The 14,447-nt window shown below is 53.7% G+C and overlaps 1 protein-coding gene across 3 annotated transcripts in view; it reads left to right on the forward strand.

Moving 5' to 3' along the window:
- Positions 1-5,117: 5,117 nt before the first annotated feature.
- Positions 5,118-14,447, forward strand: part of Septin9 (septin 9) — a 163,488-nt gene continuing 154,158 nt past the window's right edge. Inside the window, exon 1 of one of the 3 annotated variants that reach the window (XM_075990207.1) lies at positions 5,118-5,217. In XM_075990207.1, coding sequence (XP_075846322.1) covers positions 5,130-5,217 — 88 coding nt within the window. In that variant the 5' untranslated portion in view covers positions 5,118-5,129. Of the gene's footprint in view, positions 5,218-5,504; positions 5,600-9,815; positions 9,838-14,447 lie in introns of those variants that run through there. The other 2 variants (XM_075990208.1, XM_075990209.1) reach the window with 2 other exon arrangements.

Below are 14,447 nucleotides of genomic sequence, written 5' to 3' on the forward strand. Positions count from 1 at the left end.
AGGCGGGTTAGCTCCGACTACAAGGGACCTTCTCCAGGGAAGCCACTCAGGCGGGTTAGCTCCGACTACAGGGGACCTTCCCTAGGGAAGCCACTCAGGCGGGTTAGCTCCGACTACAGGGGACCTTCCCCAGGGAAGCCACTCAGGTGGGTTAGCTCCAACTACAGGGGACCATCCCCCGGGGAAGCCGCTCAGGTGGCTTAGCTCCTGCTACAGGGAACCATCCCCTGGGGAAGCCACTCAGGTGGGTTAGCTCTGACTACAGGGGACCTTCTCCAGGGAAGCCGCTCAGGCAGGTTAGCTCCGACTACAAAGGACCATCCTCCAGGGAAGCCGCTCAGCAGACCGCCATAAGGAGGATGTTCTCAGAGGAGTACGAAGATGATGGGGGCTGTAGGGCTTAGATGGCAGCATGGGGTGAGCGGCTGAGGCTCTGCTACAAACCCCGCCCCTCTGCAACTGGACTGACTGGGAAAACTTCAACAAGGCCAGGACCTTGGATCGGAGCTACAGACTTGGGCCTTTCCCAAGGGAAGTGGCTGCTGAGAAGGCTTGGTGTGGTCCGCGTCTCCCACTCCTCACAGCCTAGGGTGACCCCCCAAGAAAACCAGGTGGGGAAACATGACAAACACTGGTGCCCTGCTGTTTAGATTTTTCCAGCCACCAGGCTTGATACCCTCCCGCCACTCCGTATTTTTCCTTATAAAGAACCCAGTTTCAGGTATTCTGCTAGTCACACAAAATACACCAAGCTATGAGGCAGTAAGAGATTGTCCATCCCACATTGGTGGTGGACTCATTTCCTTGCTGTCACCGAAGGCCTGAGTTGCTAGACTGGGATGTCCCACTCAGTAAGGTCTTGGCTCTAACTGACTAAAAGCAGAAGCTCTTGGGTCTGGAAACTTGGTGGCAGATCCGGCTCCTGTTGAGCCCAGTCTTGGCCAGCTCCTGGCTGAATCTGAAGAAGCAGTCCTGGGTTCTGGCTCCCGACACTGAGGGTTGCATGCCTGTGGCTTTAAACCTCGTTCTCTGCGTTACTACACTTCCCATGAGCCTCAGGCTTTGGATGAAGTCTCAGGAGGCCACCTCTTGCTGGTGGCTCATGCTCTAGGAGATGGGTTCAAGCTGACATTGAAGGCCACCCAGAATCCCAGGGAAGGGACCTTGGCCCCACGGTGGGAGATGTTTCAAGGTGACTGCAAAGCATGCCGGGTCCTCTATGTCCAGTTGGAATTATGCTCTCATGAAAACCTTATTCCCACCACGAAGGGCAAAAGGAGTCCAGGCCAGAGTGGCCAGAGAGTGGGACGGCCTCGCTTAGGCCTGTCATGGCGGGATCCTCAGCCTTGGCTCCAGTTCTGAGGCACTCCTCCCTCTTCCCCTGAGGTAGTAACCGTCAGGCCCTGAGCAGCCAGCATTCATGCTCCTGGGGGTGAAAGGCCCTTTCACTGCCTTCTGGCTCCAGCCCATGCAGGGCATGCACCCAACTCCTTTCAAAGGGAGGGCGTTCTCAATAGGTGTGCTGAAAACCCACCCCACCAGGAAAACATCCCACCCACAAAACGTTTTTTTTTAAAAAAACTAATAAAACTTGCATTTAGAAGCGTTTCTGGTTTCCAGAAGAGTCGCCCAGAGCATACAGAGAAATCCCAGTGCTCCCCGGTATTTCCGTTTTCACACGCACTGCCTGCTTGCCCCGGTGATGCAGGCTGGCTGCTCTGGAAGACAGGCAGGACTCAGGGTCTACTCCGGGCTCCATCTTCATGTTTTATAGCCTATGAGTTTCGACCAATGTGTCTATTGTGCTGGAACCACCTAGAAGAATGTCACTCTCCCTCCCTGACGCCTGATGTCCTCCCACTCCTTGCTTTAACAACCCCCCCCCAAATCCATGGACATCATTAAACCTTCTGAGAGAAACCCTGTTTCATCTTGGCCTTCAGGAGACCACTGGGGACTTCCCAAGACACACAACGTGCTTTTTCCGGGGCCTCAGAAATCCTGTGACTGTCCAAAGGGTTCATGGGGCAAGAAGTTTTCTCCGAGTTTATTTATTTATTATTTATTTTAGAGGATGTCTCATGTGGCTTCCAATTACTGATCTTCATGTCTCCAACTCCAGAGTGCTGGGATAATGCATACGTGTGTGTGCACTCGTCTGTGTGTGTGAGCACATGCATGTGTGCATGTGTGTGTGTGTGCATGTGTGTGTGCGTGCGCACTACATGAGTGCAGGCATATTCAGAGTCTGGAGGATGGCAGAGTGCTGGCACCTTCTGCATATACTGCCTGGAACACTCCGCAGCTAATCCTAAACTCTTAAGGTGACTGTGCTGTCTGGGACCCTCACACAGCATGAGCCACCGGCAAGAGGTAGTCTTCTGAGTCACCCACTCAGAGGGCACCAAGACCCAAGGCTCATGGGAAGTGCATTAATATACAGGTTTATTCGTTCACTTCAGGCAATGGTTCAGCTAAGTTTTCTGCTACCACACGAGGAAGTGACCTCCAATGCCCAAGAGTGTTTCTTTCTGGCTAGCTCCAACTTCCTCCAGGCCCATCAGATTCTTCCTACTGATCTTGAGGCCAGTGCTATGTGCTTCCTGTTTTATTTAGAGCCACAGAGATAATTTTCTTTCTTTCTTTTTAAAGATTTATTTATTTATTATATATACTGTATTCTGCACTGGATCTCATCAGATGGTCTCTCCAGCTCCTCTTTCTTTCTTCCTTCCTTCCTTCCTTCCTTCCTTCCTTCCTTCCTTTCTTTCTTTTTTTTCCGAGACAGAGTTTCTCTGTAGCTTTGGAGCCTGTCCTGGAAGAGCAGGCTGGCCTCGAATTCACAGAGATCTACCTGCCTCTGCCTCCCGAGTGCTGGGATTAAAGGCGTGCGCCACCACCGCCCGGCTTTTCTTTCTTTCTTTCTTTCTTTCTTTCTTTCTTTCTTTCTTTCTTTCTTTCTTTCTTTCTTTCTTTCCTTCCTTTCTTCCCTTTTCTTTTTTTGAGACCGAGTCTCAGTATGTCACCACAGTTGTCCTGGAACTCACTATGTAGACTACACTGGCCTCCAACTCTCAGAAATCTGCCTCAGAATGCTGGGATCAAAGGTGTGGACCTACACCCAGCCTTAATATCACTTAGGAATTGTGAGCTCAGCGTGGCACCATGTCGGGAATGTCATAATCCTCGTTTGTCACAGCAAGACCTGGATCGTGAAGAAAGCTGGTGAGGGGTCACCAACCACTCAGCAGGCAGAGGAACAGAGTATTGAAAAAACCTTTAAAAAGCCTGTTTAGTGAATTGTAGCGGCATGTGGGCCGTCACCGTTGGTGACGTCAGGTATACTCACAGAGGCAGTGAATCTGTCCCACATTTTAAAAAAATAGCCATTTAAAAGATCCAAAATGAGAGCCGGGCTGTGGTGGCATATGCCCTTAATTCCAGCACCCAGGAGGCAGAGGCAGATGGATCTCTGTGAGTTCAAGGCCAGCCTGGTCTCTAGAGTGAGTTCCAGGACCCTCGCGTAGAAACCTTGTCCCTCTCCCATCTATTCCTTCAATCTTTTCCAATGCAGGTGTCCTAGGCTTTCGGAGGTTCAGGTTCTCAGATGAGAGAGAGAGAGGAGGCACACCGGAGCTGCCTGTGCTGTAACTGAGCTGCCTGTGCTGTAACTGGAATGGGCTCTCTCTCTCTCTCTCTCTCTCTCTCTCTCTCTCTCTCTCTCTCTCTCTCTCTCTCTCTCTCTCTGTGTGTGTGTGTGTGTGTGTGTGTGTGGTGATGGGGGAAGATTGGTGGTCTGAAATCGGCTGAGCGCAACCTCGGTTTTCCACCGACAAGTTTCCCACCACACTCAGGCGGGAAGCGGCAATTCCCTGCAAAGGAAAAAGGGAAGGGGATTTTAGGGTGATGTAACTCTTCTGTGGGCTTTTCAGAACGGTGTGCCAGAGCAGCTCTGCCCCTACCTGGATCGCCCGCTCTTCCTTCCCAGTGCCTTGAGTCGGTGAGGCAGTGGCGCCCCAGGCTTCACCACGCCCTGCATACTGCCCGGAACCTGCACCTCCCATCACCGTAGCTACCTGGCACATTCACCTTCTCCGAAGCCCTGTTTGCCTTGCTTTGGCATAACCTCAATAGACCGCTTTCAACACCCTCGGGACAGAATTAATCACTTTCCCCTCCGCGTCCACGCGCACGCGGACACATACGCAAAACCAAAACAAAGAACGTTTTATTATAGGAAGACTTTTTCTTTTTCTTTTACTTTCTGTTTTATTTACTTATATTTGATCAGTTCACATTTTGTTTACTTACCTGTGTGAGCCTGTAGTGCGTTGGAGGAGGGGTGCACGCCGTAGTTCAAAGGTGATGTGGAGGTCAGAGGACAATTTGTGGCAATGCCAATTTTTGGGGTCCACTTTGTGGGTCCCTGAAATTGAACCTAGGAGCAAGTGAATTTAATCTTTGAGTCATCTTGCGTGAGCCATGTGTGTGTCTGTGTGAGTATATTCACACTTGTGTGCTGCTGGAAGGTGTTGGATCCCCTGTAGTTGGAGTTAGAGGAAACTGTGAACTCACCGAGTGGGTGCTGGGAAGGCAACTCGAGGGTCCTATGGTTAAGTAGCAAGTGCTCCTAACCACTGAGCTATCGCTCAGCGTGCCCACCCCTCACCCCCGCCCATTTCTTTTTCTTTTGGTTTTTCAAGACAGGACTTCTCTGAGTAGCCCTGGCTGTCCTGGAACTTACTCTGTAGACCAGTCTGGCCTGAAACTTGGAAATCCCCCTGCCTCTGCCTCCCAGAATGCTGGACTTAAAAAGCTTGAGCCACCATCGCCTGGCCCCTTTTTGTTTGTTTGCTTGCTCTTTTAAAGACAGGATCTTGGTTCATAGTTCTGGCTGACCAGGCACTCACTGTACAACCAGGCTGCTATTAAACTTGCAGTGATCCTCCTGCCTCAGCCTTCAACGTGTTGAGATTACATGCATGCATTTTTTTAAGAATTTGAAAGTAAGAACTCAGCGCTAGCTGCGGAGTTCCAGATTCCCTTGCTGTAGAGACTCGGGGACCACTAGACATGGAGCCAGGCACAAGCAGAGAGTGGGTGCTTCTTCAATATCAGATGTGGCAGAAATGATGACCAGACCCAAGGTTCTGGAAGAAGACACGGAGGTCCAGGCCTTTGGAGCAGCCAGCACGGCCCGTGCGATACCTGTGGGTGGTAATCAGCCCGACTCATTTAATCCAGCGTCCCGTTCCCCACTCCACCCCTCAGACACCCCGCGACTGTCCTGTGGTAGCCCGTGGCTGCCCGGGTGCCTCCTCCTCCGGCTGCTCCTGCCTAACCCGGGGAAAGTTGCAGTGGCTTACTCTCGGCTTCAGAGGGGTGGTGTGGCGGGTGGCGCGGGACGCACCTGCGTGGGGGCGCGGGGTGGGGCGGGGCGGGCGCGCACCTCGACGGGGCGGGGCGGCCGTGCTCCCGCCTTCCTCCCGCCCTCAGGCGGCCGCGAATTAGCTACCTGGGAGCCCGCGCCCCGCGGCCTCGCCGCCACACTTTCCTGGGAGCGGCGGCCACGGCGGCACCATGAAGAAGTCTTATTCAGGTGGGCGCCGCGCCCGGCGTGGGGAGGGTCGGCGTCGGGGACCTGCGCGTGCCACCTGAGCGCTGGTGGCCGGAGTGGACGAGGTTACCCAGGAACCAAGTCGGTCCGGTGGCTCAAACCTCGCGGGACGTTGTACTCCCTGGACAGTCTATAGTCCCGGGCTGGATTGTCCCCTCCCCCAGATGGTGATTGTGGGGCGCTCCACGCGTGAGCTCTGTTCTCCATGCACTTGGCTTTCCCCTATGCTCAGACCCCCCGGGGCCGCCAGGGCCTGGAGGAGGCCGCTGTGCAAGTCTCTTGCCCTCTGCGCCGCCGGAGTTTCTTCTGATCTTGCCCTTTCTCTGTCCCTCGCAGACCTGGCTCACTCTAGAGAGCGAGGGGCTGCTCTGGGGGCGTCCCCCTCGCCCTGTCAGTGGAATGTTTGACTTATTGGTGGCGCTTGAGGCACCTGGCTGCCTTCCGGGTGTGTTGGTGGGGTGGGGCTGGATGGAGGGGTCTAGACCAGGCCCCAGCACCTCTTTTTGGTGGTAACTCCTAGTAGTCATTTGCCCAGTGGGGCACAGGAAGGTCTCCAAACGGGGCCACCCAGGAGGGTTGGGCCAGTTATTTGGGTCTCGGGATGTCTTGAGTGTTCTAGCGTGGCTAACTTCACTCTAACAGGTAGTGGTGTGTGTGTGTGTGAGGGGGGTATTGCAGGGCTCTCGCTACTCTCTTACTTCACGCTTCCATTTCACAGACAGCCCAGCAAAGGCTGTGAGAGCCGGTTAAGGCAACCCTGATCTCCACTCTTCCTTGTGACCCAGGCTGGATCCTTTGTCCGCCTCCTCTAGCCTCACAGACCTTCTCTTCACGTTCCTTTCCTAATCTGTTTGGACAGGAAGCATTCTGCCAAGAACCTGTGAGTTCATTTAAGATAAGAGCTGTGAATCAGGAGACTGAGTTAGAGTTGAAGAGGTCATTTGAGCCATCCCCCTGCCTTGAGGTTATGCTCTGTTTCCTCCTGCTTTCCATATTCAAGAACCAAAATGTCTTGACTTCATCTTAAAGAGGGTCATTTAGCTTGCCCTAAAAAGAATAGCCCTCTGGACCAGTAGCTCCCTGTGGTTCTTAGCTGTTAACTTGACTGCTTGGCCCCCAGTCACTGGCTTCTTTCAGGAGAACTTGTTGATGGGATGGTGGGGGAGGTGGGGGCTTCCAGGTGGTGTGTGCGCTGGTTTGGCACTGGGCCCCTCTCCCTCCCCAGCATGCTCCAGATGCTTGGAATGGTTGTGGGCATTGGGGCCCTTTCCCCGGGCTCTCTGGCTGGCCTGGGGATGGCTGATGCCGGTGCTTTGGTTCGCGTCTCCTCACACATCCCGACTGGCGGGTCTGGACACTGAGGTACCCAGGTCCTCCCAGCTCACAGGTGCCTGGCTTACTGCACAAACCCCAGAAAGCCACCCCAAGTCTGAATGGGGAGTCTAAAGCCTGGAGTTTCTGGGGATGGTGTGAAGGCCAGTACTTGCCCCAGCATCTCTCCTATGCCTACCCAACCTTGACCAGGTACATTTTTGCAAAAATATGAAACTTTCTGTGATAGGTGTGTGGAAATCCAGCTTCCAGCCCCTAGAAAAGCAAGCTCTCTGTTTCCTTCTGTTTACCTAAAGGGGTAGGGCCCCTGGAGGATGGGCAGAGGGAGGGTCTGGACCATATCCAGTTTGTTCCCTGCCTGGCAGGGTGCCAAGGGGTGCTTGGGTCACTCTGCTGCAGTTGGGTGGTAGGAGTTCAGCCCACACCAGTGTCCTCCAGCTCTCCCGGAGCCAGCCCTGTTCTGAGCAGGGTCTCTTGCCAAAGTCAGATTGACTCCTAAGAGCCATCGCCACCAGAAACTCAAGCAAAGTAGCAAGGAATGTTAAAAATCTCCCCAGCGCCTGAAAATCCAAGGGCAACCAGCAAAGTTTGTGTCTTTCCCATAGACGGAGTGGGATTATCACTTCTAGACCTCTTTATGAAACACATGGACTGGCTGCCACACTGTGGTCAGGGAGCAGCCGTGAGCATTCCTGGGCCGCTCAAGAGGGGAGATGAGAAGCCTGTCTGGAGGGACCCCATGGCTTTACCTACAGCTACCAAATATGCCTTGTGTAGTGGGTGCCCATAGTCAGGCGCAGTAGCAGGACAGGCCCTTAGCTTGCAGGAGCTTGCCTTGTCACTGGGGAGGCAAGATCTGGATAAAATAGCAGCTCACTGCTAACCCTGTCTCCTCTGAAGCAGCCCAGGGCACCTGGGAGGAAGGGGTGGGGCTTTTGGGGTGACCTCTAGGAATAAGGGGTCTGATGCAGTGGAGAATAAAAAGGATCTTCCCAGGTGGGGAATGTGCAGGGCATTTAGAGGACCCTCTGGCGGCCCTTTTAGAGCCTCAGCCCTTCCTGAACACTCCATCTTCCCTTTTGTTTCAGCGGCAAGCTGTAGCAGTGTTGCCCAATGGTTAAGGTGGGAACTTGAAACTGTGAGGCTCTTGGGATTAAGTCCCCGGTGCTGCGGGGACCGGAATACTTCATCTCACGTGTCTCATTGTTAAACAGGGACAAAGCTTGGTTGTGAGCGTGGTTTTCTACAGGAGCAGGTTCAGAAGTACTTGTTCTAACTCTCCAACTGCTATCCAAGCATGATTTCCCTAGGCCATTAGGAGGGACCGGGAGGCTGTGTGTTACCCTGCGCAAGGGGACCTAAGGCTCCTCTTGACTCGCATGGTTTGGAGGCCCCTCTGCACTGGAGCCAGCTGCAGGCCACACCTTTTGTTCTCTGGGGTCCTGAACTTAGTTACCCACAACCTGTGAGTCTCCTGGAATTCCCCTTCAGTGCCCTTGGCTTGCTTGGAAGTCTTCGGTGGCAGAGGCTGGGGGACTTAGCTGCCAGCAACCAGACTGGCCAAGTGGATCTCTGTGTGCACTTTGGCGTTGTCTTGCGATTCGTGTAGCTTTCAGGAGACTCTCAAAGTGGCTGGCTTTGCCAGCTCTATACTGCACAGGGATTCAGTCCTAGGCGGTCCACAGGGATAAGGGTTCATCCCTGCCCAGCGCTCTGGGGGGCTTTGGGAGGGCAGAGGATGCACCTTCTGAGGTCCCCTCTGAGTAAGCTACCCATGTGTTGGCAAGCGTGGGAATGGGCGACTTTCTGGTTCTTCCGCATTTTGGTGCCGGCTCCAGCCACCCCTTGTCTTCTCACAGTCATGCTCCCCTGCATTCAAGAGGCCTGGGGCTGTGTCCCATACTAGCCTAGCTCCTGAGGTCCCTAGTCCCAGGAGAGCTGACTGAGCACAAGTCAGGAGACAGCTCTTCCCAGACCACTGGGGAGGTGGGAAGGCAAGTTCAGGCATGGTCGGCCATCTACCCTGCCTGCCCCTGCTTCCTCCTCTCTCTGACTTTCCACTCTGCGGAGAGGAGAGTGCAGTGTACTGGATGGAGTATTCGGTAACCCACTTTTTACCCGAAACCTGTGGGACCTGCCTAAACCAGGATGGCCGCAGAGAGGACAAAGGGTTGCCACTTAGGAGCAGCTGGCTTAGCTCGACGGCGGGCTGGCTGTCCACGCGGAGGGGCTCAGGTGGGTGTCTGTCGGGAGCCGTGGAAGGCCCATCCCGCAGCTGAACGCTCAGCTGCCCTCCTCAGGTTGGCCTGTCTATCACGTGCATGGAACCTGCAGGCAGCCCGTTCCGCATGTTTGTCCATGGGCAGTGTTGTGTGAGCTCTACAATTTGCTAAAGATGTTTTTGATAAGAAAGATCTAGCTCAGACCAGCCCAGGGCCAGGCCCCAAGGCACATGCTGAGTGGATCTCTAGGGATGTCAGGGGCTCCAGAGAGACACCCCAGGCTCAAGGAGTGTGAATGCTTAGGTAGGGAGAGAGGGGACTCTCGCCTTTCTTAGACTTGTTTGTTGGGGCTGTTACCTTGGAAACAGCCCAGCTCTTGTCTGCTGGAGGGATTTATGGGGGAAGCATCAGGACCAGTGCCTGGTGAAGCCCCCTGGGGCTTGTGCAAAGACAGCCCTGCTGTTCTGAGGGATTCCTAGAGAGGCGTCAGTGTCCTGACAGGAACTGCCACAGGTCATGTGATCCCAGAGTGCCAATTAAAAGAAGTCTGCCTTGCTGGGTATAAGCTGGTTGACACTGTAGTATCAGACACAGGGAGTCATGTGGCAGCCAGGCTCGCAGGGCGTCGTCCAGTGTCTGTGGCAGCAACAAAGCCAGCCATGGCAGGTGAGCTGGTCTCCCCTGATGGGATAGCTTCGCTCTGGCTCCAGGAACTTTAGTTAGCCTTGCCAGAACAGCCCTGCTGAGCTGCGAGGGGCCTCTGTCTCCCCAAAGTTCCTGACAGTTTTTGTGTGTTCTGAGCCATTCATTCCAGAGTGTCTGCTGGGGGCCGCTCAGCCCAGGCTCCATTCTGCCTGCTCCCTGGCTGCTCTCAGCAACAGCACTGGGGAGACAGAGGGTTGAGGGGCACTGTGCTCCCAGCCCAGTTTCTTGGTCTTATCTCTCTAATCCCGCCCTGGGCCCCGGTCCCCTTGCAGCCCTGCTGAAGATGACACCAAGTCACTCCAATCAGAGGGGGTGGCGGCCCCGGGAGCCTTGCTCGTCTGTGGCCTCTTGGCAGATGGGCAACAACCAAGCTTTGTTCGGGGACTGATCTGACCTGGTTCGCTGAAGCCTGACTTGGCAGCTCAGAGACCTCAGGACAGGAAACAGGAGCAAGGAAAGCCAATCCCAGCTTCGGGTCACGGGGTGGCCCTTGGACCCAGACCTTCCCTGGCAGGGTCCCAAGACACCAGTCAAACCCTGACCTTCAGTATCATTTGGAACGCTGGGAGAGGGGAGGAGAAGGACTCTCTGGAGCTGAGGTTTGCCGCAGCAGCCCACCTGACCCTGACATAAGGATCCCGAGGAGAGGACCAGCGGGTGTGCCAGCCTTCCCTGAGCCAGATTCGGCTGCAGTCTGCCACAGTGGTCTCCCCGTCACTCCCCTAGGCCTCCACTGATGCCGAGACCATCCATGCACACACTCTAATGCCCCCAGCCCTACATCTCCAGCAAAGGGTGGGCCACCACAGCAGACAACACCCTCTGGGTCCGTGCCAGGCCAGGCGTGTTGGGGCAGCCACTGACTCGGGGCAGTGGCAACTGTGCCCAGGTTTGAACTGAGTTCCAGGTGAGCATGGTTACCAGGAAGGGCTGGGCACGGGTGATCTGGCGGGCTGCCCAGGCCTTGTGCTGAGATCAGTGGGCCCTGTATCCTGGGGCCTCTTTTCTCAATCCTCTTTGTGAGAGGATCAGATCCCAGCAGGGGGATAAGGCTACTGTAACCCAAGATGCTTGGAAGTGGGTTATAGCCACTGCTTGTCACCTTCCAGCGTGCTGGGGACTTGGCCGGTTGGCGCAGGGAGGTCTGGGGGAGCCATTTGTAAAACTCACCAATAATTTTATATCTTTGGCTCGTATTTGTAGTGGGAGCTAGGCAAAGCTATAACTGAGGGGTTCTGGGTCAGATGGCCACTGCAAGGAGCCCAACGGGCCTGGGAGGAACGGATGGTGGCTTCTTGCCGGCACTGGCATCATACCGCCTCCCAGCTTTCCAAGGTGTGGCAAAACCTCAGCTATGTTGGGTGAGTCACTCTGGATGGCAGAGCTTCCTGGTGGCTCTGGGTCAGCCTTGACTGCTGGACCCCGACATTAGCTTTATTTGATTTCGCTTTTCCCGGAAATGCTTTCTGAGACAGACTGTGTTGTCTGTTTATTTTTATGTGTTTGCTTTATTTCGCTGTTGTTGCCCGTGGGCGATTGTTGCACAGTGGACTTCTCTGTGAACAGGAAATTGAATGGGAAACTTAAAACCCTAAGGGTTGTAACACTGTTACGCGCTCTCCCTGCTTGTTCCCACGCATGTGAAATGTATCATTCAGTTATCTAAGGTGTAGCCCATGCTTTCACAGTTGCATATTCCTGTCGCTGGGCTCCTTCCACAGGCATCCAGACACCCGCGTGGCTCAAGGCCAGCAATAACGGCTCTTCAGAATAGACACCCATGTCTGCCACACTGGTCCCCCTCCACAGTGATGTGTGACCCTTGGAAGGTGCGGAGCTGAGCCGCACCCGTGTTTACAGCACCCATCCCATGCTTCTAGCTGTCGTCGGGGCTGGCTTCAATGCCGTTTGCTTCCCTGAACTCATCCTCTTGCCTTGGCCTTCTGCATGCGGGGATTTCACTTGTGAGTTCCCTGGTAGGCTCTGTCGTCTGCAGCTGTCCCTGAACGCCTTCTTTCTTCTTTTGCTCGTCTTCTTCCTTCTGTTTAACTTTTTGTTTTGTTTGTTTGAGACAGGGCCTCCTGTAGCCCAGGTTTCATATAGCCTTGAACTCCGGATCTTCTTGACTCCACCTGCTGAATGCCGGGATTACAGGTGTGGGCCACTTCTCCGCACTCTAGAGTTTGTTTTCTCCGAGTGAATTGTTGTGCCCATTTGCCTCTGGGGTGCCCTTCTCTGTCCTGGCACTTTTTGCATGTATGTCCATTTCTTCAGGTAGATAAATGGTGACTCACAGGTGGAGGGTGCTTGTTTGTTCCTGGCCACCCAGACTGGAAATAATCACACAGAAACTATATTATTTGCAATACTGTTTGGCCAATAGCTTAAGCGTATTTCTAGCTAGCTCTTACATCTTAAATTAACCCATTTCTACTATTTTATATTTTACCACAAGGCTCGTGGTTTACCGGCAAGGTTCTAGCGCATCTGTCTCCTGCGGAGGCTACATGGAATCTCCTTGACTCCGCCTACTCTCTGGCTTTATCTCTTCCGGCCTGACTATATTCTCCTCTGTCGTGGGCCCATTCACTAATGACAATAAAATATTTGCCATTCCTGTGAGTGTCTCCAAAGCCAGACGAAGGGACCCCAGTACAGCATTTTATTTTATTTTTTTAAAATATTTATTTATTTATTATGTATACAATATTCTGTCTGTGTATATGCCTGCAGGCCAGAAGAGGGCACCAGACCTCATTACAGATGGTTGTGAGCCTCCATGTGGTTGCTGGGAATTGAACTCAGGACCTTTGGAAGAGCAGGCAATGCTCTTAACCACTGAGCCATCTCTCCAGCCCCCCAGCATTTTATTAAGAGGTGTAATGGACAGAGAGAGTTCCCCCACACTGCCTGTCACCTCCAAGTGACCCCAGGGCTGGCTTGCTGCTGAACAACTTCTACTGTCTTGATTCCCTGCTGTGACTGGCACACGAGGCTGGGTCCAGTGTGGCCTCTCCATCTCTGTCACCTCCTTCGTCCCTGTGGGTCATCTATTCCTTTGACCAGCCTGAGCCCAGGCATGGGGATCGATTGGCGGCTGTGCCACTTGGCAAGAGTCATCTGCTGGCTGGTTACTTTGCAGTGATTTCTTCTGGAAACTTCATTTCCTCAGGCCAGTTGGTAATGGCTTTCTGGCCTTTCCTGCCATCAACATTTGGTTCCTCTGGCCTTGGTCTCCCTGCCGTTTTCCTGGTCGGTCCTTACAGGGCCTCTCTACATGCGGTCCTCTATCTCCTCCTCTCTGTGGGGACCCATGCGTGTAATCCAGTGACCCCGAGGTGAAGTGACACCGCGTGTTAGCTGCCTTCCTGTTGCTGTGACGACATGCCCAGCAAAAGCCATGTAGGAAGGGCAGGGCTGATTTTGGCTCACAGCCTGAGGGTCCAGCCCATCGTAGTGGGATGGAGCAGCTGGTCACACTCCATCCACAGCCAGGAGGCAGCGAGAGATGAATGCTGGCTCTCATCTCGCCTGCTCCTTTTTATGCAGTAGAACTCCAGCTTTTGGGACTGTGCGGCCCATATTCAGGGTGTATCTTCGTTCCTCAGTTAAACAACGCTGACGTAGACACGGGCAGGGCAGAGAGGTGTGTCTCCCGGGTGAGTCCAAGTCCAATCAAGTCTTTGGTGACTTGGGGGCACCAGGCCAGTGTGTCCCCACACACTTGGGCAGCCATACATGGCTCTCCTGTGGTGTGACTGGCAGTGTCTGATCGCTGGTAAATCTCACTAGCCAGAGTTTTCTTCTGTGCCCATTGTCCTTCCCGGTGGTCCCTTGTCAGTTGCCTGTGCCTCTTGGGTGTGTGCACTGATCTTCAGGAGGGGTTTTGCAATGAAAAGTTTAATTCTCTGTGTGTGTGTGCGCGTGTGCACAGGCACGAGAGAGAGAGAGAGAGAGAGAGAGAGAGAGAGAGAGAGAGAGAGAGAGAATAAAAACCGCGCACGGACATCCTCAAGGGCAAAGGTCAACCTCGGGTGTTATTTCTCAGGTGGTGTGGTGGCTTTTCTTACTTGTCAGCTTGCCTACATCTGAGATTAACTAAAATTCAAGCAGCTGGGCACTCCTGTGAGGGATTTTTTTCTTAACTAAACCATTTGAGGTGGAAATATCCACTTTTCATCCAGCCTGTTTGAGGTGGGAAGGTCCACCTTTAGTCTGGGCTGCATCTGCTGGCAGCCTGCATAAAGGATACCCATGAGGGAGCCCTTTGCCTACTTCTCTTCTCTCTTGCTGGCGAGTCCTTTCCTTCACTGGCCATAGAGCCTGCTTCTCTGGGATTCTGGTGTATGCTGAAGACCAGCGGAGACGTCCAGCCTTACGGACTGAACAACTCCTGGATTCTTGGGCCTTCCCTTGGTAGACAGCCATTGCTGGACAAGCTGTAACACAGTATGTAAGCAAGTCTAATACCCTCACCTACCTACTTTTCTTTCTTTCTTTCTTTTCTTTTCTTTTCTTTTTTTGAGATAGGGTTTCTCTGTATATCCCTGGCTGTTCTGGAACTCTATAGC

Source organism: Microtus pennsylvanicus, chromosome 11, assembly GCF_037038515.1.
Source record: "Microtus pennsylvanicus isolate mMicPen1 chromosome 11, mMicPen1.hap1, whole genome shotgun sequence".
Classification (NCBI taxonomy): domain Eukaryota; kingdom Metazoa; phylum Chordata; class Mammalia; order Rodentia; family Cricetidae; genus Microtus; species Microtus pennsylvanicus.